A 25,046-nucleotide genomic window follows, 5' to 3' on the forward strand; every position below is an offset into this window, starting at 1 on the left:
AATCCATATAAAGGGGGATAGAACACAACCCTGCTTAACTCCTGATTTAATACAAAACCAGCTGCTAACCTCATTTAACAGCAGCAGTGTTATTCTCGTACATAGCACTAATCACTTTAATGTATTTGTCTGGTATACCATACAAGAACAAAACTTTTGCTAAAGCTCTTCTATCAACAGAATCGAACGCTTGCTCATAATCTATAAAACTGAGGACCAAACGAGTACGACAACTCATGGACATCTAAATTATAAACCTAAGAGTAAAAATTTGTTCACCGCATCCTCTACCTTTTCTATAACTGCACTGTTCTTTTCTTAAAACTTTATCTACAGCATCGCTGTTTAAAAAGTATCATATTACTAAGTAATTTGCTACCTGCAGAGATCAGACTAATGCCTCGATAATTACCACACTCACGTTTATCACCTTTCTTATAAAGTGGCTTAATTAAGGTTTTCCTAAAACCATTAGGTACTTCCCCTTTTTCAAAAATCATATTCATAATCTTCAGTAACTTATTTCTAACCTTCACGCCACCAAATTTAAGAAACTCATTTACCACCCTATCAGCACCTGGAGACTTATTATTTTTTAATTCTTTTAGTACTGTCGCTAATTCTTCCTCACAAAACAAATCTTCCTTCCCAACCAAGGTATCACATTTTTCATTTTCCTCTATATCTTTTCCTGCAAGTCTATACTGGTTTAGCAAATTCTCAAAATGATCTGCCCATCTCTTTTTAATTCTTTCTTTATCACTAAGTGTGGCTCCGTTTCTACTTTTAATTGAGTCAGGTCCGGTTAGAGTGTTCCCTTTCAATTTATTGATATTCAAGTACTATATTTTAATATTGTACCATCTAGCTGTATTTAGCATATGCTAAGTGATCTCAATCCTGATTGCCGCTACGCGCCTTATTAGTTATTATGTTAGTATCTTTTCTACTACCTGTATATTCCTTTTATTTTTATATGATCTATCATTCAGATAATTCTTGTACAAGTCCTTTCTCATTTCTATTAAACATAAAGCTTTTTCACTAATATTCTTAGTGAAAAAGCTTTTATTAAAAAGGGCACTAGCCATTTCAATTTCCAATCGAATGAGCCCCTTTTGAAGTTTCTACGACAACGCTTTCTATGAAAACCTTATATGCCACCAGGGCATAACTTACGACCCTTGCCCTGAGGGCTGTGGGGGGTGTCATCTTTAAAGACCTAATTTTCAGAACTTTCAACTACGTTGGACAAAATGCCTGTATCAAAATTTCGATTGGATATGTTTGGGGAAAAGGTGGGCGTGAGAGGGGGGTTAGTTGCCCTCCAATCACTTTCGATATTCAAAAGGGCACTAGCCCTTTGAATATCCAATTGAATCAGCCTTTTTTGAAGTTTCTACGACAACGCTTTCTGTAAAAATCTTATATGCCCCCAGGGCATAACTTACAACCCTTGCCCTGAGGGCTGCGGGGGAATGGCCTCATCAAAAACATAATTTCTATCCGGAAAATCAACTACTATGTTGAACGAAATGGCTGTCTCAAAATTTTGATTGGATGTGTTTGGGGAAATGGTGGGCGTGGAAGGGATGTTAGTTGCCTTCCAATCACTTTCGACTATTAAAAAAGGCACTGGGCACTCCAATTTTCAATCGAATGAGCCCTTTTCGAAGTCTCTACGACAACTCCTTCGATACGAAGTGCCCTGGTCTAGAAAAAAAAAAAAAATAATACATTGTGCCTACATCGTTCTTTACTTAGGCAGCACGATTGCGCTGCCTGTGATTCCACCGTCTGCAAGTGCTATAAGGCACAAAAATGGCAAATTCTGTGCCATTTTTCAAGGGGTGGGGCTAGCGGGAGTAGAGTAGTACCTACCATTTCTAGCAGACTATGTACCAAACAGGTTCTTCTAGTAGTCCTATTCTACAGGAGCATTACACTCTTTGCCAGGGGAATGACGCAATTTCAAAAGTTCAATCTACTAGCCATCACACTTTGTCAAGAGGATTTGCGTAATTACGGGTAATTAAAGAATGAGATGCTTGCATCAACAATACAAAGAATAAGCTCAGATACTTAATAGATTTGACGTTTACAAGAGACATTGCTAGAAAGTATTCAATAGCTTAATTGAAAAGTAACGATAGAATGACATTGTGACTTGACCTAGCTTTACCTCGCCGATGTGATCTGTATAATACATAAGTAACGTTTGAAAAATATTGTCAATTTAAAAAGAAATGGCTGAAAAGTGTTTTGAGGGGATGGGTTGCATAGAGGGGTGACTTGCACGAGGGTTCAGTTAAAGGGGATACAGTTGCACGGGGGGTTTCGGTTATACACGGGTTCAGTTACAAGGGGATTCAGTTGCACGGGGGTATCCCTTTTTTCGAAAATCGGGCTCCCTGTTTTCAAAATCCCTTTTTCTTCTGAGGCTTGGAGCATTTGTGTCAACAATACAAAGAATAAGCTCAGATACTTAATAGATTTGACGTTTACAAGAGACATTGCTAGATAGTATTCAATAGCTTAATTGAAAAGTAACGATAGAATGACATTGTGACTTGACCTAGCTTTACCTCGCCGATGTGATCTGTATAATACATAAGTAACGTTTGAAAAATATTGTCAATTTAAAAAGAAATGGCTGAAAAGTGTTTTGAGGGGGATGGGTTGCATAGAGGGGTGACTTGCACGAGGGTTCAGTTAAAGGGGATACAGTTGCACGGGGGTTTCGGTTATACACGGGTTCAGTTACAAGGGGATTCAGTTGCACGGGGGTATCCCTTTTTTTCGAAAATCGGGCTCCCTGTTTTCAAAATCCCTCTTTCTTCTGAGGCTTGGAGCATTTGTGTCAACAATACAAAGAATTAGCTCAGATACTTAATAGATTTGACGTTTACAAGAGACATTGCTAGAGAGTATTCAATAGCTTAATTGAAAAGTAACGATAGAATGACATTGTGACTTGACCTAGCTTTACCTCGCCGATGTGATCTGTATAATACATAAGTAACGTTTGAAAAATATTGTCAATTTAAAAAGAAATGGCTGAATAGTGTTTTGAGGGGGATGGGTTGCATAGAGGGGTGACTTGCACGAGGGTTCAGTTAAAGAGGAGACAGGTGCACGGGGGGTTTCGGTTATACACGGGTTCAGTTACAAGGGGATTCAGTTGCACGGGGGGTATCCCTTTTTTTCGAAAATCGGGCTCCCTGTTTTCAAAATCCCTTTTTCGTCTGAGGCTTGGAGCATTTGGTGGCCAGATATTAAACGTAATGAACTTTAGTACGGAGGTTCAGTTGTACAGGGTTTCAGTTATACAGTGATTCAGTTACATGGGGGTTCTGTGCGTTAAAAAAGTAGTTTTTGTATCTTTTAAAAGAACTTTACGAGACTCAGATGCCTAATTCCGTGTGATTTTTCTTTACTTGATGGTCATTAAAAACGAAATTTTTGTGTTAAATAAGTAGTTTTTATATCTTTTAAAAGAGCTTTACGGGGATTGTGAGACTCAGTTGCCTAATTCAGTGTGATTTTTCTTTACTTGGTGGTCATTAAAAACGAAATTTTTGTGTTAAATAAGTAGTTTTTGTATCTTTTAAAAGAGCTTTACGGGGATTGAGAGACTCAGTCGCCAAATTCCGTTTTATTTTTATTTACGTTTTGGTAATTAAAAAGTAAATTTTTGGGTATATTTTTTATTTTTGTATCTTTTAAAAGAGCTTTACGGGGATTGAGAGAATAAGTAGCATAATTCCGTGTGATTTTTCTTTACTTGATGGTCATTAAAAACGATATATGTATTTTAATATTTTATTTAGTGTATATTTTATACGAGCTGTACATTGATTGAGGGTCTCAGTTGCCAATTTACGTGTGATTTTTTCTTGACTTGGGATTATTTAAATACTAATATTTTAGTCTAAATTGGTAGTTTTTGAGTCTTTTAATATTACTATACTGTGATTGAGAGAGTTAGAAGAACAATTCAGGGGGATTTTGACTTAATTGGTTGTCGTTAAAAAATAAATTTTTTTATTAAATAAGTATTTTTATCTTCTAAAAGATCTTTACGGGGGTTGAGAGACTCAGTTGCATAATTCCGTGTGATTTTTCTTTACTTGATGGTCATTAAAAACGAAATTTTTGTGTTAAATAAGTAGTTTTTGTATCTTTTAAAAGAGCTTTACGGGAATTGAGAGAAACAAAAAAGACATTTCGTTCAAGAAATTATGACAAAATTCTAAGTAAGTAACAAACTCTTTATTGTTTTCACAAGTTAGATATACGACGTAGAAATTAAATTCAAGAAATTATGAAAAAATTCTCAGTCTAAGTAGCAAATTATTTCTTTAATTCACCTGTTTTATAAACAAAAAAAAAAAATTTAGTTAAATAAATTATGAAAAAATTATAATTAATTAAAAAAATTTATTGTTTTAACGAGTTAGATGTAAGAAGTAGAAATTAAATTAAATAAATTATTAAAAATTATCAGTATAAGTAGCAAATTCCTTCTTGAATTCACCTGTTGTATAAACAAAAAAAAACAAAAAAGATATTTCGTTCAAGAAATTATTACAAAATTCTTAGTAAGTAAAAAACTTTATTGTTTTCACAAGTTAGATATACGATGTAGAAATTAAATTCATGAAATTATGAAAATATTCTCAGTAAGTAACCATTTCTTTCTTGAAGTCAACTCTTGTATACACAATACGGAAATTTCATTCAATAAATTATGAAAATATTTGTATGTAAGTAACAAACTCTTTATTAGTTTCACCTCTTGGATATACAGTACAGATACTTCATTCAAGAAATTATGAAAAAATCGCAAGTAAGTAGCTTTTTTTTCTCTTTATCACAAACAATTTTCTCTTAGCTACGCGATACAGAAATTTAATTAAAGAAATTCTGAAAAAATTCTCAGTAATTAAAAATTTCTTTCTTGAAGTCAAATCATGGATACACACAATAAGGAAATTTCATTCAAGAAATTTTAAAAAATATTTGTAAGTAAGTAACAAGCTCTTTATTGATTTCACCTCTTGAATATACAGTACAGATACTTCATTCAAGAAACGTGATTAAACACGTTTTGAAACTGCATGCTATTTGTATGCCTTTCCTTGGCACCTTTCCAAACGAGCGGGGATTCCCCACTGGTTCCTACACATTGCAAAAAAGTGAGCAGTACGAAAACTCCACGTTTTCAACCAGACTGGTTTTTTAGGGGCCAATCTGGAGAGATATGCAAAGTCGACATAGCTTTATTTCATTTTTTTTTAAGGTTCATTTAGTCGAGGGTTCGGGGGGGGCCGTAACCGCGGCTATATGTACCTTGAAAAAAATGAAATAAAGCTATGTCGACTTTGCCTGTCTCTCCGGTTTGGTCCCTAAAAAACCAGTCTGGTTGAAAACGTGGAGTTTTCGTACTGCTCACTTTTTTGCAATGTGTAGGAACCAGTGGGGAATCCCCGCTCGTTTGGAAAGGTGCCAAGGAAAGACATACAAATAGCATGCAGTTTCAAAACGTGTTTAATCACGTTTCTTGAATGAAGTATCTGTACTGTATATTCAAGAGGTGAAATCAATAAAGAGCTTGTTACTTACTTACAAATATTTTTTGTAATTTCTTGAATGAAATTTCCTTATTGTGTGTATCCATGAGTTGACTTCAAGAAAGAAATTGTTACTTACTGAGAATTTTTTCAGAATTTCTTGAATTAAATTTATATATCGCGTAGCTAAGTGAAAATAGTTTGTGATAAAGAGAAAAAAAGCTACTTACTTGCTATTTTTTCATAATTTCTTGAATGAAGTATCTGTACTGTATATCCAAGAGTTGAAACTAATAAAGAGTTTGTTACTTACATACAAATATTTTCATAATTTCTTGAATGAAATTTCCGTATTGTGTATCCAAGAGTTGAATTCAAGAAATAAATGGTTACTTACTGAGAATTTTTTCATAATTTCATGAATTTAATTTCTACATCGTATATCTAACTCGTGAAAACAATAAAGTTTGTTACTTAATTATAATTTTTTAGTTATTTAGTTAAATAAATGTCTTTTTTGTTTTTTTTTTGTTTATCCATCATTTGAATTCAATAAGGAATTCGCTACTTAGACTGATAATTTTTCATAAATTCATTCTTTTAATTTATATGTCGTTTATATCAATAGTTAAAAAAATAAATTTTTTTAAAAAATTAGAATATTATATTAATTTATTTATCTAAATGTTTTTTTTTGTTTATCTAACAGGTGAATTCAAGAAAGAATTTGCCACTTAGACTGATAATTTTTTCATAATTTCTTGAATTTAATTTCTACGTCGTATATCTAACTTGTGAAAACAATAAAGAGTTTGTTACTTACTTAGAATTTTGTCATAATTTCTTGAACGAAATGTCTTTTTTTGTTTCTCTCAATTCCCTTAAAACTCCTATAAAAGATATAAAAACTACTTATTTAAGACGAAAATTTCGTTTTTAACGAGTATCAAGAAAGGAAAAAACACACGGAATTGTGCAAATGAGTCACTCAAACACCTTAATTCTAAAGAATAGTTAACAATACATAATTATTTAAAAAAAAATATAATATTTTAACTAAATCCCCGTAAATAAAAATAACACTCAATTGGTCGACTGAGTCTCTCAATCCCCGTAAAGCTCTTTTAAAAGAAACAAAATAAAATAATAAAAAACACATAAAACTAGAAAATTTTACATAACGTGAAGAAAAAACACACGGAATTAGGATACTGAGTCTCTCAATCCCCGTAAAGCTCTTTTAAAAGATATAAAAACTACTTATTTAACACAAAAATTTAGTTTTTAATGAACATCAAGTAAAGAAAAATCCCACTGAATTATTCAAGTGACTCTCTCAATCCCCGTAAAGATCTTTTAAAATATAAAAAAATACTAAATTGAAATAAAAATTTACTTTATAAAGAACATCAAGCAAAGAAAAATCACACGGAATTAGGCAACTGAGTCTCTCAATCCCCGTAAAGCTCTTTTAAAAGATACAAAAACCACTTATTTAACACAAAAATTTAGATTTTAATGACCATCAATTAAAGAAAAATCACACTGAAGTAGGCAACTGAGTCTCTCAATCCCCGTAAAGATCTTTTAAAAGATACAAAAACTACTTATTTAACACAAAAGTTTCGTTTTTAATGACCATCAAGTAAAGAAAAATCACACGAAATTAGGCATCTGAGTCTCTCAATCCCCGTAAAGTTCTTTTAAAATATACAAAAACTACTTTTTTAACACAAGGAACCCCCATGTAACTGAACCCCTGTATAACTGAAACCCTGTACAACTGAACCTCCGTGCTAAATTTCATTACGTTTAATATCTAGCCATCAAATGCTCCAAGCCTCAGAAGAAAAAGGGATTTTGAAAACAGGGAGCCCGATTTTCGAAAAAAAGGATACCCCGTGCAACTGAATCCCCTTGTAACTGAACCCGTGTATAACCGAAACCCCCCGTTCAACTGTATCCTCTTTAACTGAACCCTCGTGCAAGTCACCTCTCTATGCAACCCATCCCCCTCAAAACACTTTTCAGCCATTTCTTTTTAAATTAACAATATTTTTCAAACGTTACTTATGTATTATACAGATCACATCGGCGAGGTAAAGCTAGGTCAAGTCACAGTGTCATTCTATCGTTACTTTTCAATTAAGCTATTGAATACTCTCTAGCAATGTCTCTTGTAAACGTCAAATCTATTAAGTATCTGAGCTTATTCTTTGTATTGTTGACACAAATGCTCCAAGCCTCAGAAGAAAAAGGGATTTTGAAAACAGGGAGCCCGATTTTCGAAAAAAGGGATACCCCCGTGCAACTGAATCCCCTTGTAACTGAACCCGTGTATAACCGAAACCCCCCGTGCAACTGTATCTCCTTTAACTGAACCCTCGTGCAAGTCACCCCTCTATACAACCCAATCCCTTCAACACCCTTTTTAGCCGTTTCTTTTTAAATTGAAAATATTTTTCAAACATTACTTATGTATTATACAGATCACATCGGCGAGGTAAAGCTAGGTCAAGTCACAATGTCATTCTATTGTTACTTTTCAATTAAGCTATTGAATACTCTCTAGCAATGTCTCTTGTAAACGTCAAATCTATTAAGTATCTGAGCTTATTCTTTGTATTGTTGACACAAATGCTCCAAGCCTCAGAAGAAAAAGGGATTTTGAAAACAGGGAGCCCGATTTTCAAAAAAAGGGGTACCCCCGTGCAACTGAATCCCCTTGTAACTGAACCCGTGTATAATTGAAACCCTTCGTGCAACTGTATCCCCTTGAACTGAACCCTCCTGCAAGTCACACCTCTATTCAACCCATCCCGTTCAAAACACTTTTCAGCCGTTTATTTTTAAATTGACAATATTTTTCAAACGTTACTTATGTATTATACAGATCACATCGGCGAGGTAAAGCTAGGTCAAGTCACAATGTCATTCTATCCTTACTTTTCAATTAAGCTATTGAATACTTTCTAGCAATGTCTCTTGTAAACGTCAAATCTATTAAGGATCTGAGCTTATTCTTTGTATTGTTGATGCAAGCATCTCATTCTTTAATTACCCGTAATTACGCAAATCCTCTTGACAAAGTGTGATGGCTAGTAGATTGAACTTTTGAAATTGCGTCATTCCCCTGGCAAAGAGTGTAATGCTCCTGTAGAATAGGACTACTAGAAGAACCTGTTTGGTACATAGTCTGCTAGAAATGGTAGGTACTACTCTACTTACCCCCCGTGCAACTGAATCCCCTTGTAACTGAACCCGTGTATAACCGAAACCCCCCGTGCAACTGTATCCTCTTTAACTGAACCCTCGTGCAAGTCACCCCTCTATGCAACCCATCCCCCTCAACACACTTTTCAGCCCTTTCTTTTTAAATTGACAATATTTTTCAAACGTTACTTATGTATTATACAGATCACATCGGCGAGGTAAAGCTAGGTCAAGTCACAATGTCATTCTATCGTTACTTTTCAATTAAGCTATTGAATACTCTCTAGCAATGTCTCTTGTAAACGTCAATTCTATTAAGTATCTGAGCTAATTCTGTGTATTGTTGACACAAATGGTCCAAGCCTCAGAAGAAAAAGTGATTTTGAAAACAGGGAGCCCGATTTTCAAAAAAAAGGGAGCCCCCCTGGGACCCTGACTCCCCTTGTACCTGACCCCGGCGCTCCTCGAACCCCCCCGGACCCCGGGCGCTCCGGGAACTGCCCCCGCGGGCACGTCCCCCCGCGCTGCACCCCCTCCCCCACAAAACACTTTTCAGCCATTTCTTTTTAAATTGACAATATTTTTCAAACGTTACTTATGTATTATACAGATCACATCGGCGAGGTAAAGCTAGGTCAAGTCACAATGTCATTCTATCGTTACTTTTCAATTAAGCTATTGAATACTCTCTAGCAATGTCTCTTGTAAACGTCAAATCTATTAAGTATCTGAGTTTATTCTTTGTATTGTTGACACAAATGCTCCAAGCCTCAGAAGAAAAAGGGATTTTGAAAACAGGGAGCCCGATTTTCGAAAAAAAGGGATACCCCCTGTGACCCTGACTCCCCGTGTAACTGAACCCGTGTATAACCGAAACCCCCGTGCAACTGTATCCCCTTTAACTGAACCCTCGTGCAAGTCACCCCTCTATGCAACCCATCCCCCTCAAAACACTTTTCAGCCATTTCTTTTTAAATTGACAATATTTTTCAAACGTTACTTATGTATTATACAGATCACATCGGCGAGGTAAAGCTATGTCAAGTCACAATGTCATTCTATCGTTACTTTTCTATTAAGTTATTGAATACTTTCTAGCAATGTCTATTGTAAACGTCAAATCTATTAAGTATCTGAGCTTATTCTTTGTATTGTTGATGCAAGCATCTCATTCTTTAATTACCCGTAATTACGCAAATCCTCTTGACAAAGTGTGATGGCTAGTAGATTGAACTTTTGAAATTGCGTCATTCCCCTGGCAAAGAGTGTAATGCTCCTGTAGAATAGGACTACTAGAAGAACCTGTTTGGTACATAGTCTGCTAGAAATGGTAGGTACTACTCTACTAGCGGGCTACAAAAAAATCGTAGACAGATGTTTAATAGCTCATACAAAAGCTGTTTCTCATATCTACGCTTTCTTTATAAATTCCAGCACCTGCAAGTGCCAAACAACACTAAAAATGGCGCTATTGATGCCATATCTCAAGTAGAAAAGCTAGGGGCTAGTGGGATGCCAGGACTTCTTAGAGAAATGTTTAATGGCTGATTTCAAAGCTATTACTCATATCTACGTGCCTTTAATCAGTTTTGCCATACGTAAGTGCCAAATAGCACAAAAAACGGTATCTTTTGTGCCACTTCTTAAGTGCAAAAGCTTCGAAGTATCAAGCTGTATCACTGTGAAAGGTACGCTACAAAACCCTTAACTGGAGATTTACAAGAACCCCTCCCGTATATTCCCCCTCCCAGCCCTCTTAGTAAGTCTCATTAGTCCGTTGGGAGAATTCACTATGAAGTCTTTAACACGGTCAGAACCAAAAGTCAAAATATATGTTTAGGAAAAAACTGCCCAGTAGAAATAAATTGTCATCTGACACTGATAGAGGAATGGTAACTATTATTTTGTTTTGTTTTAAAAGTTAGAAATTTATGGTGATTTCAAAACAAAGCCTGAAACCCCTTGAAAATGGCGTCAAATCAAAATGAAAAATGTACCATCGGAATCAGCATGGTCAAAAACCTTAAAGGGAAATTAAAGTCCCCCTCCTTGAACAACAAGGCAAATCACTTTTTTGCATGGGTAGCACTCATCTGTCTCCTGTTTTTTTTCTTTTTTATTTCCTGGCCTAGTGGGTTACCAGAACATCATAGAGAGATACTTAATGACTCATTTAAAAGCTATTCATCATATCGACGTGCTTTTTATAAATTCTGCTATCTGCAAGTGCCACATGGCACTAAAGTTGGCACTTTTTTGTGCCATTTCTTAAGGATTGGGACTATCGGGTTACCAGAACATCGTAGACCGATATCATGGTCGCAGCAGTAGCTGCAACCTAGTAAAGAGCGAACCACCGCCCATAGTAACCGAAAATTAAAAACAAGTTTTGGAAAAAAATACCCTGTCAAAAAAATCGCCATGTAACACTGATTCAGGAATGGTAACTATTATTTCGGTTTGTCTGAAAGGTAAAGGTTTATTGCGAAAAGAAATTTATAGTGACTTCACAAAAAAAGCCTAAAACTGCTCGAAAATGGCATCAGATCGAAATAAAAATTGTACCATTTGAATCAACGTGGTTTAAAACCACAGTTTAAAAAGGAAAATTACAGTCCCCAACAAAGAAAATCACTTTTTTGCATGGATAGCACTTATCTGTCTCCCGTTTTTTTTTCTTGTTTTTTTTTTTTTTTATAGCAGGACTAGGGGGTGACCAGAACATCATAGAGAGGTGTGTAATAGCTCATTCGAACGGAAATTAAATCTTTTTAATTGACCAAAAAGATTGAAGGGCAACTAGCCCCCCTCCCTAAAGTCCCCCTCCTCCCAATGTCATCCAATCACAATTTTTAGATAGCTATTTTGTTCAACAAAGCTCAAAGGTCAAAATCATTGGTTTTGGTGAAGACATGATAGTCCCTGACAGTCCCACATGATAGTCTCTCTATAGTCTCTGGGGAAAGAGTTGCACACTGTATCGGTATCGGATGTATTTATATCACGCGTATCGATATGAGCGTACTGTTATTGGGCGTATTGGTATAGCAGGTATCTAGACAGATTTTTAATAGCTCTTATAAAAGATATTTCTCTTCTCTACGTCCAGTGGCGTTATTTTATCAAAATCCTGGGGAGAGGGGCAAAGTTGGTGCCAATTTTTCCAATTCAAGTGAAAATGATAGTGAAAACTGAAAAATCAGCCATATATTACCATAGAGGCAAATATATACTAAAGAAAACAAGATTTTTTGGAGAAATTAAATTTCTGCTGGGGTGGGGGAAATGAGGTCGAGGGGGACTTGAGTCTGAAGGAGGCAGTTGCTCCCCCTGCACCATACAAAATTACGCCCCTTTCAACGTCCTTCCTTTAAATTCCACCATCACCAAGTTCGAAATAGCACTAAAAACGGCACTTTTGGTGTCATGTCTCAAGTGGTAAAGCTGGTGCTAGTAGGCTACCAGTACTTTTTAGAGCGGCGTTTAATGGCTCATTTTAAAGCTATTTTTCATATCTACGTTATGTTTATCAATTATATAATTCGTAAGTATGATATACCACTAAAAACAACACCTTAGGTGTTACTTCTTCTGCAAAAATGCTTGGAAATCTAAAACGACATCATCAGTACAACAACTACGATTCCAAACCCTGAATAGGAGGTTAGTAGCAGCACCTCCCATATGTTCCTGTTCCAAGCCTCCTTAATAAGTTACGCAATTAAGGTACAAGCACCAATATATCAAATTAGATTATTAGAGATTTGGTTCTGTTGGTAAAGCGTTTAGAGTGAATTATAGTGGCTTGCGTTCGACTCCTGCTTGGTTTTTTTTTTCAATCATGGTTTTCTCCATTCGATACGACCATTTTCAGATAATTTCACTGTTTTTGTAAATGTGCTGCACTCATTTTTTTAGTACATGTCCCAGGAAGGTATTTTGTAAAGCATTTTGATTCAAAAGTGAATAGAGGTCATCCAGTCCATGGTTTGCAACGACATTTTGAGTAGATTTCTAAATCCATACCCCAACGAGTGACGTCATTTTGTCAAAATCCTGTGGGGGCGGGGTCAACTTTGGCGGCAGTGTTTCCAAATAAAGTGAAAAGGACGGAGAAAACTTAAAAACGAGTCATATAGTAATAAAAAAGGTAAATATGTATTAAACAACACCAACCTGTTTCAGCGGATGCTTGAATCATGTAGGCTTATCTTAGTTTTGACAACAATTTTGGAGAAAATAAATTTAAGCTGGGAGGGGGGGGTTTAAACTGGGGCCCGGAGGAAAACTGAGGTGTGAGAGGGGACGTTACTCCCTCTGCCCCATAGCAAATTACGCCCCTGACCCCAACCCCCTACCACTTAGTGGTTGGAAAAGTGTAGGCATGTGATTCTGGAACCATTCAAAGTTGTATAATAAAAGAAGGATTACTTATTGTTATACTTACTTATTCAAATTATTTACTTGCTAATTCCCCCGTAATATTCTTTCCATACGTAAGATCGTGCATCCAAAGAGGAAGAAAGACAAATTAAAATAGTTCTCCAGGAGAATTCAGGTAATTCTTCCTAAAATTTTTAAAATGAAAACAAACTTAGTTTATAATACCATATATCGTACCTACACAAGAAATGATCTTTTTTGAAATTTCCCTTCATATCTGTTTAATGAGGTGCCTTTTATTTGGGGACAGGTCAAATAAATCCCTAAGCCTCTTTTGAGGTAGCAATATTTTCCGCAAGTATGTCGCTCATCTGTCTGCAAGTAAGTCCACAAATCTGTTCGCTCAGTTAACCTTTCGAGTCGTAGCTTCTCGCCTGGAGCTACTTTCTTAAGTGCTACTAAATTTTATCTTTTAAAACAAAGAATTAAGGATCTATTTCTTCTTTTTTTTTTTTTTTACAAAAAGAGGGGACACTACGTTTTGATTTTTTTTTTTTTAATCTAAAATTATTTTTTTCTTCAGCTCTTGTCCGGCTTCTGAGTTCTGCTCCTTAATAAGGGCTGAGATGTCTTATCTCCCCTAGACTGGAGGCGATCAGAAATTATATAAAAAAAAAAAGTTTTGAACTGAAACTAAGGACCAACACTAAACCTTAAAACGAACAGAAATTATTCCGTATAAATAAAAGAGGTCATAGCAGTATTTTTTTTCTAAATTAAATTTTAATCAAAAACGTGCATAGATTAATTAAAAAAACACAAATTTTTCGAGGGAAGTAAAGAGCGAAGTTCAAACTTAAAACGAAAAAAAATTATTACTTAACAGCCTATCTAACATATGTCAATAGAACTAATCCAAATAAATCAACTGGTGATATTTCCCTATGTTTGTAAAATTACAGAAAACTAGCGCTTTACTGAAAACACAAAAACAATATAGGAGTTTTGGTAGGGTAAAAGTAAACTTTTTAAGGACACTTTTAACAGCATAAAAGTAAAGCATTTATAGATTGATGTTTTATTTATTTTTTTCGTTTAATTTGACATCACTTCTGCACAACTTCAGTTCAATGATTGACTTTCGTTTTGGATCTGAAAAGGATATTTCATGATTATCTTGTAGACAAGTTCGAAGTGTCACTACAGTCTCGCTTTAGAATTTGAATCCTCCATTTTATAAAGAGAAATAACTGGATTTCCAGAGTTCATATTAAAATTGATATTTTCTTCGTTTCGAGTAATACTAGGTGAGACCACGATGCTACCTGATAAATCAATCCATTATTTGATATGCTGTGTAATGACTTTAAACTTATTATCTTCTGCCTAAATTTTTAAGATAATTTTTATTATATACTGAAAGTTACTGATATCAAAGCTGTTGTAACACTATAAAAAGCGAGATGGATTAGTTCTATGTTTTGTGGCTACGTATTTACTTTTGACTCCTAAATTAATATTCTTGTTTTGTATACTTGGATTTTGTGTTTTCAGATAAGCACTAGGTTTCCGTAATGTTACGAACATAGGGAAATATCACCAGTTTATTTCTTTGCATTAGTTTTATTGATATATGTTAAATATGGCTGTGAAGTAATAATGTTTGTTCGTTTTAAGTTTTAACTTCGCTCTTTACTTCCCTCGGAAAAACTTTGTTTTTATAATTAATTTCTCAAAGGGATGAATGGACAGAGAAACGCAAAGGAAAAAGGGTTATAAAAAGCTTAAATAAATTCAGCTGTAAAATATCACTTACCACCAGCGGTATAAGCCACAAAAAGGAACAACACAATTTGCATTGCAAATACTGATTATAGTACATATACTAAAGAACCATGAAAAAATACCACCATGCCAAGATAGGAAACTAAATTAAAACTCAGAGAAAAGTAAGTAAGCGAACGTGCAATGCCGGTTTTTGCTTAAAACCGGAACATAATCTTCGACCTCTCCCGGGTATTGTACGTTTAAGCGGTACAAGATACATATCTCGACTTTTAACATTCAAATAAATCTAGAACACACAGGTGATGCGAACATGGAGTCAAATTAGGCACCAAAGGATTGCATACTTCTTAGTTGCTTCGTAGCTATCTCGCCCAGATGAATTCCTTCCAACAAGCTCATTGGCCGTGAGGCCATTAAGCCCGTAAAATCCCAAATAATTTCAATAATTTCACTAAAGTTCCTTATTTTCCACAACAATTGCTTGTTTTTGTTATTTTTTAAAATTTGATCCCTCCCCCTTCGTCGCTTCAGTGCACGCGAATATGTGTCACCGAGCCTGCTTTCGGTTCCTCAACCACACCTCCCATGCACATCCAAAAGAATTTTTTGTTGAGGGAGGAAGGTGTTTTTTTTCTCAGGGGTGATCGTATCAACCCAGTCTCCGATCAAAATTTTGAGATAGCCTTTTATTCAGCATGTTCGCAAATATAATAACTATGTCTTTGAGGATGACTTAATCCCCCACGTCCCCGGGGGAAGGGCTGCAAGTTATGCACTTTGCCCAATGTTTACATCACAGTTTATATAATTAGCAGTAAGTTTACCGCAGATGATTTCTGGCTCTTCATTCTCGGTGCGAACAAAAAGCTCCTGCCACTTATTTGTGCATTTTTGGATTAGTGTGTTTGCGTCCATCAATGAGAAATGGTTAGAAAGTGCATTATTCATAATTGTGAAAGCGGAAAAAAACTTGGTGAGCCGGCCAAGTGGTTTGCAACTGTCACATCTCACAGGTATGACTTAATTTATATACAAATTATGACAATATATTATTATGTACAGTGGACTCAACTGATTGGCCTATGTAGGATTTCATCAAAAAGGGGGCGGGGGGTTGATGAAATTTGTGAAAATAAGGATTTTTTTCTTCTAATAACTGGTGGAATAGGTGTTATGGTTTCAGGGGAGGATCCAGGATTTTGTAGGGGGGAGGGGCGCAAAATAGGTTGATCCGATAAACTTACGTTAGGAGCAAGTTTAATTAATGCAAACTTGCGTTAATTAGGTAAATTAAACTACTTTAGACTACTTTAGGGGGTACCCCTCGCCCCCCCCCCTCTGGATCCGCAACTGGAAGGTTTATCATTTTTTTTTCACATCGTGATATTTATTTTCTCAGATTGTAGTTCCTGTGATACTTGAAAAGTCTAGTTACCTGTTTTGGCGGAGAGCCGAGATAAGACTCGTTTCGTTTTCAATCAATGTTTTGGTATGAAATGGGCAGACCTTTCCTGAACTTTAAACAATAAAAACCTGTGTTTGAAAATCTTTGCACTTTGTGAATTTAGATAGCGATAAGAGTTCCTGATTGAGACCAATTTTAGGACTTGGGTTCTAATTATTGGTTGCTGTAGTAAAAGTTGCCACAATAGCCCTATCCAAGTAAATACCAAACGTCTGTTAAGAAGTTTTTTTCGTAAAATTCTTAGGAAATTTTCAGAAAATTGAAGGACATCACACATTTTTGTGGCAGATCCAAAATTTTACGGGGCTTTACGCTAGAAAAGCTCCTATTATAGAATATTCTTCCAGTTTGTTTACCAGAAAATAAATAAAATGCATTTCTTACTGCTGAGTCTGTATAATCTTAGACCTTTTACGGCACAATTTCCAAAATATTTCTAAAACTATTTATATGCAGACAGCCATACCAATTATTCTCCTTTCCTTTTTTATTCTTTAATAATAATTTCTAGTCGTTTTGAGTTTGAGTTATTGCAGGCTTCTATTTTTACTGATCTTAAGTTTAATATGGCCCTTACTTTTCTTTAAAAAAAAACTTTATTTTTCGTAAAGTTTTCGTAGTATATTTATATATATATATATATATATATATATATATATATATATATATATATATATATATATATAATAAAAAAAAAAAAAATATGGCAGAAACTTTCTCAAAATGCCTTTGAAACCAACTTGAGACTTCAAAACCTACTTTTAATTCCTAAAAACATCTAATAATAACATTGCACTACTAGATACCGATTTTCATGTATGTATTGGAAAAAAATTAATCTAAAATTAGTTTCTTCAAAATTAGTGTTCCAACGTTGAATTCAAGTTTCGCGTTCAAGAGAGACCTGACTTGTCTACCCGTGAAAAGATCTAATGTCGCTTATGTTTATAGGTTCTCTGGAGCACTTGCACCTCGGTCCGAGTTTTTATAATGAGTGAGATAGGGAAAGATCATACTGCTAATTATATAAACTGTGGTTTACAATTAGTGTTGGTTATTGGGAAGTATACAGACCTTTTCAGCGGGATTTTTTCTGGTAGTCAGGGGGGGATCTTTTCATGGGGAAGGGACTTTGCTATGAAGGGGCGCCGGATTTCCAAGTACTATTTAAAAAAACGATCAGAAACTAAATAAAAAAACAAGTTTTTCAACTGAAAGTAAGGAGCAACATCAAAACTTAAAACAAACAGAAATTATTCCGTATATGAAAGGGACTGTCCCCTCCTCAACGCCTCACTTTTTACGCTAAAGTTTGACTCTTTCTCACAACTCTATTTTTTTAACATTAAAAATTTTAGCGTAAAGAGCGAGGCGTTGAGGAGGGAACAGCCCCTTTCTTATACGGAATAATTTATGTTCGTTTTAAGTTTTAATGTCACTCCTTACTTTCAACTAAGAAAACTTGTTTTTTTTATTAAATCACTCAATGTAACCGTCTGTTGTTTTTTGCTAGTTCATCACTGTTTAGGCTGTTTCCTGAAAATTGTCATTGCTTCGTCCAGGCTTATTTGAATTTTTTCATACGATTCTTGGAACACAATGACCATTTAATTCGAAGGAAAAGTTTTTTCTTTAATTCTATGATACTTTGATTCTTTAATACTTTGTCACCGCCCGTAAAAAAATCGTAGAATTTGACAACGCTCGATTAGCTGCATAAAATTCGTAGACGGTTAACAAATACGGATGATTGCGTTCAGTGGGTAAAAAAAAAGTAGATGACAAGGCCGTATCCAGGTAACCGGGTTTGAGTCCCCTCCCCCACCAAAAAAATGTCCGATACGTAAAAACGTAACAGCAATGCATTTAAACAAATGTCTGATGTTTTATTTTTTAATGTTTACATTAAAGCTTCATACAAAAATAAGATAATTTTCAGTAAAGGAATCACTCGATTTACTACAGATGCGCTAGTTTTTCAGATCTCTAAATATTTGGAGAAATATCAGGAATCAGTTTATTTGAACGCATGTCTCAGATATATGTTGAATAAACTGTAAATCAATAATTTTTGCTCGTTTTAAGTTCCATCTTTGTTCTCTACGTCCATCAGAAAAAAATTGTTTTATTTAATTAATTTTAAGCATAAAAGAACGAACGTTATATTTTTAGTTTTTTGGGTTAAGTTTTTTTGCCTGCAGAGGCATCTCTCTATAGCAGGAATAAGCAGGCTTAGACAAACAAGCTTTTTAGTATAGTTCATAAATGTTAAACCATTTTCTATTAAACAAATAAAAGGTAAAACGTTTCAATCTCAAGTACTTGCGGTAAGTACCATATTATCATACGAAGAAAAAAAAAACATTGACAGCAATTTTGACCATGTAGGGATTGATTCCCTTGACACTCTTTATAATTCAAGCTGTCAATCTTTGGCAACTAAATACTTTCAACGTATCACTTCCCCTATTAGAAAAACTGACCGTGGCGTCAACTAAGAAAGGGGAAAGGAGGTGCCTCTAGTTTCACAGAAAAAACGACAAATTTGCCCCCTCTATACTTTAGAAAATATATGTCCCCCTCCTAAATTTTGTGAATTGGCACCACTGAAAACTGAACCTCTCGAATGCAAGATCGATTTAAGTTCGCTTTTTACAGTTTTTTTAGATTTTAGCGTAAGAGCACACGGTTGAATAACTAAAATAATATTTACGAAAACAAAATATTATTATAAAAAAAGGGCCGGTTACTGCATACTAAGGGATTTCCTATAAACCATTATCGCTTTGGAGGTAATGGTGCTCGTCTGGAGTTAGTTCCCATGCAATTTGGCGCATGAAGAACGACCTCCACGTGTCTCTGGATATCTGGCTAGCCACCAGAGAACCAAATACATCTAGGGACGGTTGGGTTGGCAGCCCTCCTCCTGAAACTTCTACTGTTACGAATGGAACCAGAAATTCAGCCTCGGATATATAATCTCAAACCTCGTCCCGACCCCGGAAGATTCCCTCTGAATATCATTGCCAAGGGTGGCATCAATGTGGGCACCTGGAATGTCCTGACACTGAACCAACCCGGTTCAAAGCTTCTATTAGCCAGAGAAGTAAAGAAATATAAAGTTACAATTGCACTGAAACACATCTATCTGGTGATGGTGAGGAGTACATTGGTGAAGGGCGCACACTGCTCTGGTCTCGTGGTCACCAGAAACAAGGAGGCGTTGGCCTAGTGCTGAACAGTGCTGCACGCAAGACCATCTTGTCATTCGCACCAGTAGCACCCAGGCCCCTGAGAGCAAGGTTCGATGGTAAACATGGAAAAATAACCATTATCACCTGTTATGCCCCAAACATGAAGCCAAGGAAGAAAATAAGGATGACTTCTATACCCTTTTAAGTTCTGAGCACTCGTCAGTACCTCCCCATGAGTACCTCGTCCTTTTAGGAGATATGATGCTAGAATTTCAAATGAGTCTTGCCTGTGGGATTTAGCTGTTGGGCCCTTAACAGTAGACAGCCTAAACGACAACGGAGAGAGAATGCTGAACTGCTGTCTCGCCGATAATCTTACCATTGCAAACACATGGTCTCAGAGACCCAACATAGCCAGGTACACCTGGTATAGCAATGACGGATCAACGAAGAAGATGCTCGACTACATCATCATACGCCGGCGATGGCTGTCGTCTGTACAGATTTGTCACACCTACCGAGGTGCTGAACTTGGGAACACCGACCATTGTCTTGTTGCAGCCAAAATCGGGCTTCGCCTAAAAGCTACAAAAACCAGCCAGACACTTTGGAAAATTAATACCTACCGTATCCAGCGAGACCCCGCTTTGGCTAAGCAGTATCAGGCCAAAAAATCAAACAGGTTCAAGGTTCTTACGCAGTGCAATGACAGTGAAGGTGTATGGAAGGTCTTCAAAGAGGATGCTCTTGCAGATACAACTAGTGTTGCTGGAATGAATCAGCGTAAGAAAAAAGACTGGATCAGCAACGATTCCCTCTCCGTTATTAATCGCAGATGGGAAGCCCGCGAAGCTCGCCTTCGCGGGGTCATGACAGCGTTAGGCAATTAAATAAAGAGCGTAACATCATGCTGCACAAAGACCGTAAGACCTTTATTGACAAAAAGCACGCGAGCTCTAAGAGGCCACCAGAAAGAAGGACATTGGAGCCACATATAAGATCCTCTGTGAGCTCTCAGGTCAATACACTCAAACTACATCGTATCTCCGTAACATCAATGGCAAAAATATTTACGACTAATCACAGTGCCTTCACCAGTGGGAATACCACTTCGAGAAGGTCATAAACTCAGACCCACCTGACTAAATTGACGACGAGATTACTGCTGCTGCTGACAATGCTAAACCTGCCCCCAATGGCTCTGAATTTACAGCAGAAGAAATTAAAGCAGCAGTATGAAAGCTGAAGAACAACAAAGTGCCGGGTGTATGTGGCCTGACATCAGAACTCCTTAAAAAGGTGATCTATCCATGACCCTCTGGCTGCAAGTGCTGTTTAATACTGTGCGGCACTCTGAAATGATGCCATCAGACTGAAAGAAAGGCTTACTTGTGCCAGTCTACAAGAGGAAAGGAAGTAAAGCAGAATGTAACAACTATCGTGAAATATCTCTGCTCTCGATACCCGGCAAACTCTTCGCCATGCTGCTCGTCAAGCGGGCAACAAAGTGCCTCCACCCCCTTCGTCGCCACCAGCATGCTGGATTCATGCCGGGTAGGTCCACTACTGAGCAAATCCATACAATTAGACAGCTGATAGAGAAAACTCTAGAATATAGCAGGAAGGCATACATTTGCCTTCTTCTATTTTCAATCTGCTTTCGACACTGTCGACAGACAGTCACTGTGGTTGATCCTTCAATCTGCTGGAGTACATAAGAAAATTGTCAGTCTGTTCAAAGAACTGTATAATAAGACCGAAAGTGCTGTCATTGTAAATGGCCAGCTCTCATCAAATTTTCAATTTAGAAATGGTGTTCGGTAAGGCTGCGCTGCTGCTCCCTTACTCTTCAACTGTGTCATGGATCATGTTCTCAACAAAACACTACTGGCACATCCGTTTGGCATCGATTTTTCTGGAAGAGTTCTGTCAGATTTTGACTTTGCTGACGATGTTTCATTGGTATGCGAAAATATCACTGACATCAAAACTGCCCTGGAAACGTTAGCATCTTCTGAAGAAAAACTTGGTTTAAATGTAAACTGGACCAAGACCAAAATATTGCCTGTGGACAAGACATCATGCAGCCCCCTGACAACTATAGAAGTATGTGGCCAAGATGTTGAGATAATCAAGCAGTTCACCTACCTTGATTCAATTGTTTGTTCAAACAGAATTCTAGATGCACAGATATCAGCAAGGGTGACGAACGCCATTTTCCACCACCTACTGAGAACAATGTTCCACAAACCCCAGATCAGCCCTCTCACGAAAGCTCGTATCTACTCTGCCTCGGTAGTAAGTGTTGTATTGTACTCGTCAGAGATTTGACCTTTGACTCAGTTGCAGATGATGAAGGTAGATCATGTCCAGACAAAACACCTCCGCAAAATCAAACACGTTAGGTGGCTCGACAGGGTACGGAACATGGATATCCTCCGGTTCTTTAAAGTACCACCCCTGTCCGAACAGCTGGAGTCTCGCTCGCTGGGTCGGTATTGTCATTTACTTCGCCTACCCACTGAAACACCTGCCCGACTTATATTCGACTTCGATCCAAGTGCAAACGGCTGGAAACGCCCCAGAGGTAGACCACGTATGAGATGAGCAGATATCATCCGCGATCGACTCACAACGTGTGGCATTGACCCCAACAAAGCTCCTACCCTCGCCCAAAACAGGCCACTCTGAAAACAACTAACGGCGCTGACGTCTGGTTCCCTCTACGCAGGTGACGCTGAAGTAATCAAGTCATTATCGCCAAATAGTATTTGGAAAATGCATACTAAAATGTGAACAGGTACTTTTTTTTAGTAGTTTAAAAAGACTTCCATGCTCTTGCTGTTGCTATGCAGCAAAATAATAGTCATTATGGTATTAGAAGAGGGGAAATGCTCTAGTTCCCTTCATAGGTACATGTTTAATTCATGCTAAATAGTATGTTTATGAATTTGACATTTCTGCATCATTTTTCGGTTGATAGTTTTGTTGTCAAATGGCAACATATTGGTACCAGAAAGAGCTGAAGACATCAAGAGCATGAGTCCACTTCGGGGAGCGATCTTTTCGGGTAGGGAAAACCCACAAAAATAGATATTGTAAATAAAGTATCAAAAAATTATTTTGTTTATTATATTCTTCTTTTTAACTATGTTAGAGATTTAGTTGGTAAAATCACTGCATCTACCGACTGAGAGCGAGATTTCGGCACGTGAAGATATCAGCGGTTGTCATGTCAGAATTTTCACATTCTTTCATTCTTCTTATTATCCAGTAAAACCGTGGCACTTCACGCCATGATTTCTGTGGCTTAATTCTTTTAAACAAGTCACTAAAACTATTGCAAGGGAGCATCCCCCCGTACTTGACTCTTCTGGCTCTATGGTTCAGATTGAGATCCACCAAGTCCGATAGTTCAAGTGGCTGCAGCTCAATCAGAATTGGAATATCATTGTTATGGTACCCTATATCATCTCTTTCAACCTAGCTAAATAATCTCGTCGGGCGAAACAACTAGAGGACATACGGTAAATTATTAAGAAAGCACACAGAATAGACGTTGAAAGATAAAAATGTGATCAACTTTATCAACGCGAATCAACTAGAAAACCTATGGTATATTAGTAAAAAAAGACACGTATTAGATGTTGGAAGATAAAGTCGAACGAATGAAGACAAGAGCGCATTGTAGCTTTTACGGCAATAGATGCTTTTGTCTTGCATGCAGTCAGTCTCCTCAAGACTAGCAAACCAACAATTATTTTATTCTAAATCTAGCACTTGTGTGCTTCTTACGTTTGGATTTTCACGCTATTCACAATTACAGAAAAAAAACACTAAAACGGGAAAAATCCCTAGATTTCTCTATAGCCTAATATCACTAAAAATTAATAGGAGAAAAAATCTCTTAAGTGTTGGTAAACAATTAGGGGTTGCAACATTGCAACCCTGTACTATACTACTGACAACGATATTAGTAGGGAGTCTCTTTCGACTCCTGTACGTACATAATTTATGCATGTTTTCATAGTTTTTCTCACTGAGAATGTTTTTTCATGGTTTTTCTCACTTTGATGGATGTCAACAGATTTGCATAATCGACGAAGAATTATTGATCAACGAAGGGGAATTAAGAAACAATATGGCTTCTCTGATCTTTAGGTCTGGGAGATAAATTAATATTCTATTTTTTAAATATGGCTTCTCTGGTCATTAGGCTTAGTGATAAATTCGGGAATTAATATTCTTTCGAAACCTTAATAGTGCAGCTAGGAACACATTAGAGATGAAGACAGATTGAATATATTTTACGCGGGAAATGGTTTCTTGGGAATTTCAAATGTGACAGCGCAAGGATGCCGAAACAAAGGAACACGCAGAAATTACTTTTAGGGGATTATTTGGGCAAAACCGTTTGAGACATTTAAGAAGATGATTTGGGTGAAACTCCGTGGTCGTTATAATACACACGCTCCATTTGAACAGTGTTGTGAGGTCCCCTACCCCAACCCCAAATGGCCCCCTACCCCCGGGCCCCCCAAAGGGACCCCTCCCACGGGCCCCCAAACTTTTTTGACCATTTTTTTAATACTTTTTTTGCGCACTTGAGACACAGAAGGGCACCCCCAACTTTTTGACCCCTCACACCATTAGTGTTTCGTCATGGTTTACCTTATCACTGTTACATTCTCTTGATGTTTTAAAGTTCACTTTGGATTTTTTTCGTTGAAATTTAAGAGTTGGAATATTTCAGTAGTGTTTTGTAGTGGTTTCCCTTGTCACTGTCACATTCTCTTGATTTTTCAAAATTCATTTTGAATATTTTTTCGTTGAAATTTAAGAGTTGGAATATTTCAGTTGTGTTTTCTCTTGGTTTATCATGTCATTTGCACACTCTCTTGACGTTTCAAAGGTTATTTTAGATACTTTTCGTTGAAATGCAAGTGTTGGAATATTTAAGTCGTATTTTGTCACGGATTAGCATATGCTGGCAATATTCTTTTGACGATCTAAAGTTGATTTTAGATTTTTTTTATTGAAATGTAAGATTTAGAATATTTCAGTAGTGTTTGTTGTGGTTTACCTAGTCACTGTTAAATTCTCATAATGTTTCAAAGTTCATTATAGAATTTTTCTTTCCTTGAAATGTAAGAGTTGGAATATTTCAATAGTGTTTGTTGTGGTTTACCTAGTCAGTTAAATTCTCTTGATTTTTCAAAGTTCATTTTTGATTTTTTGTTGTTGAAATGCAAGAGTTAGATTATTTCATTAGTGTTTTGTCGTGGTTTACCATGTCACTGTTAAATTCTCTTGATGTTTCAAAGTTCATTTTAGATTTATTTCGTTGAAATGCAAGAGTTGGAATATTTCAGTAGTGTTTGTCGTGGTTTACCTAGTCACTGGTATATTCTCTTGATGAGATCATTTTAG

The 25,046-nt window shown here is 36.4% G+C and overlaps 3 protein-coding genes across 3 annotated transcripts in view; 2 read left to right on the forward strand and 1 right to left on the reverse strand.

Annotated features, from left to right (window-relative positions):
- Positions 1-15,166, reverse strand: part of LOC148940807 (uncharacterized) — a 39,084-nt gene extending 23,918 nt beyond the window's left edge. The window contains exon 1 of the mRNA XM_089104800.1: positions 14,986-15,166. Coding sequence (XP_088960926.1) covers positions 14,986-15,028 — 43 coding nt within the window. The 5' untranslated portion in view covers positions 15,029-15,166. The remainder of the gene's footprint in view (positions 1-14,985) is intronic.
- Positions 15,167-19,963: 4,797 nt separating this feature from the next.
- LOC148940808 (uncharacterized) lies at positions 19,964-20,506 on the forward strand. The gene has a single exon (XM_089105079.1). It carries the CDS (start codon positions 19,964-19,966, stop codon positions 20,504-20,506), a length of 543 nt encoding a protein of 180 aa, XP_088961205.1.
- A 970-nt stretch (positions 20,507-21,476) lies between these two features.
- Positions 21,477-21,947, forward strand: LOC148940809 (uncharacterized). Its single transcript, XM_089105080.1, has one exon. The coding sequence runs from the start codon at positions 21,477-21,479 to the stop codon at positions 21,945-21,947; it is 471 nt and encodes a 156-aa protein (XP_088961206.1).
- The last annotated feature ends 3,099 nt before the right edge of the window (positions 21,948-25,046 follow it).

This window comes from Artemia sp. Qi Xiang Cuo, chromosome 19 (assembly GCF_049724085.1).
Source record: "Artemia sp. Qi Xiang Cuo chromosome 19, ASM4972408v1, whole genome shotgun sequence".
Classification (NCBI taxonomy): Eukaryota; Metazoa; Arthropoda; class Branchiopoda; order Anostraca; family Artemiidae; genus Artemia; species Artemia sp. Qi Xiang Cuo.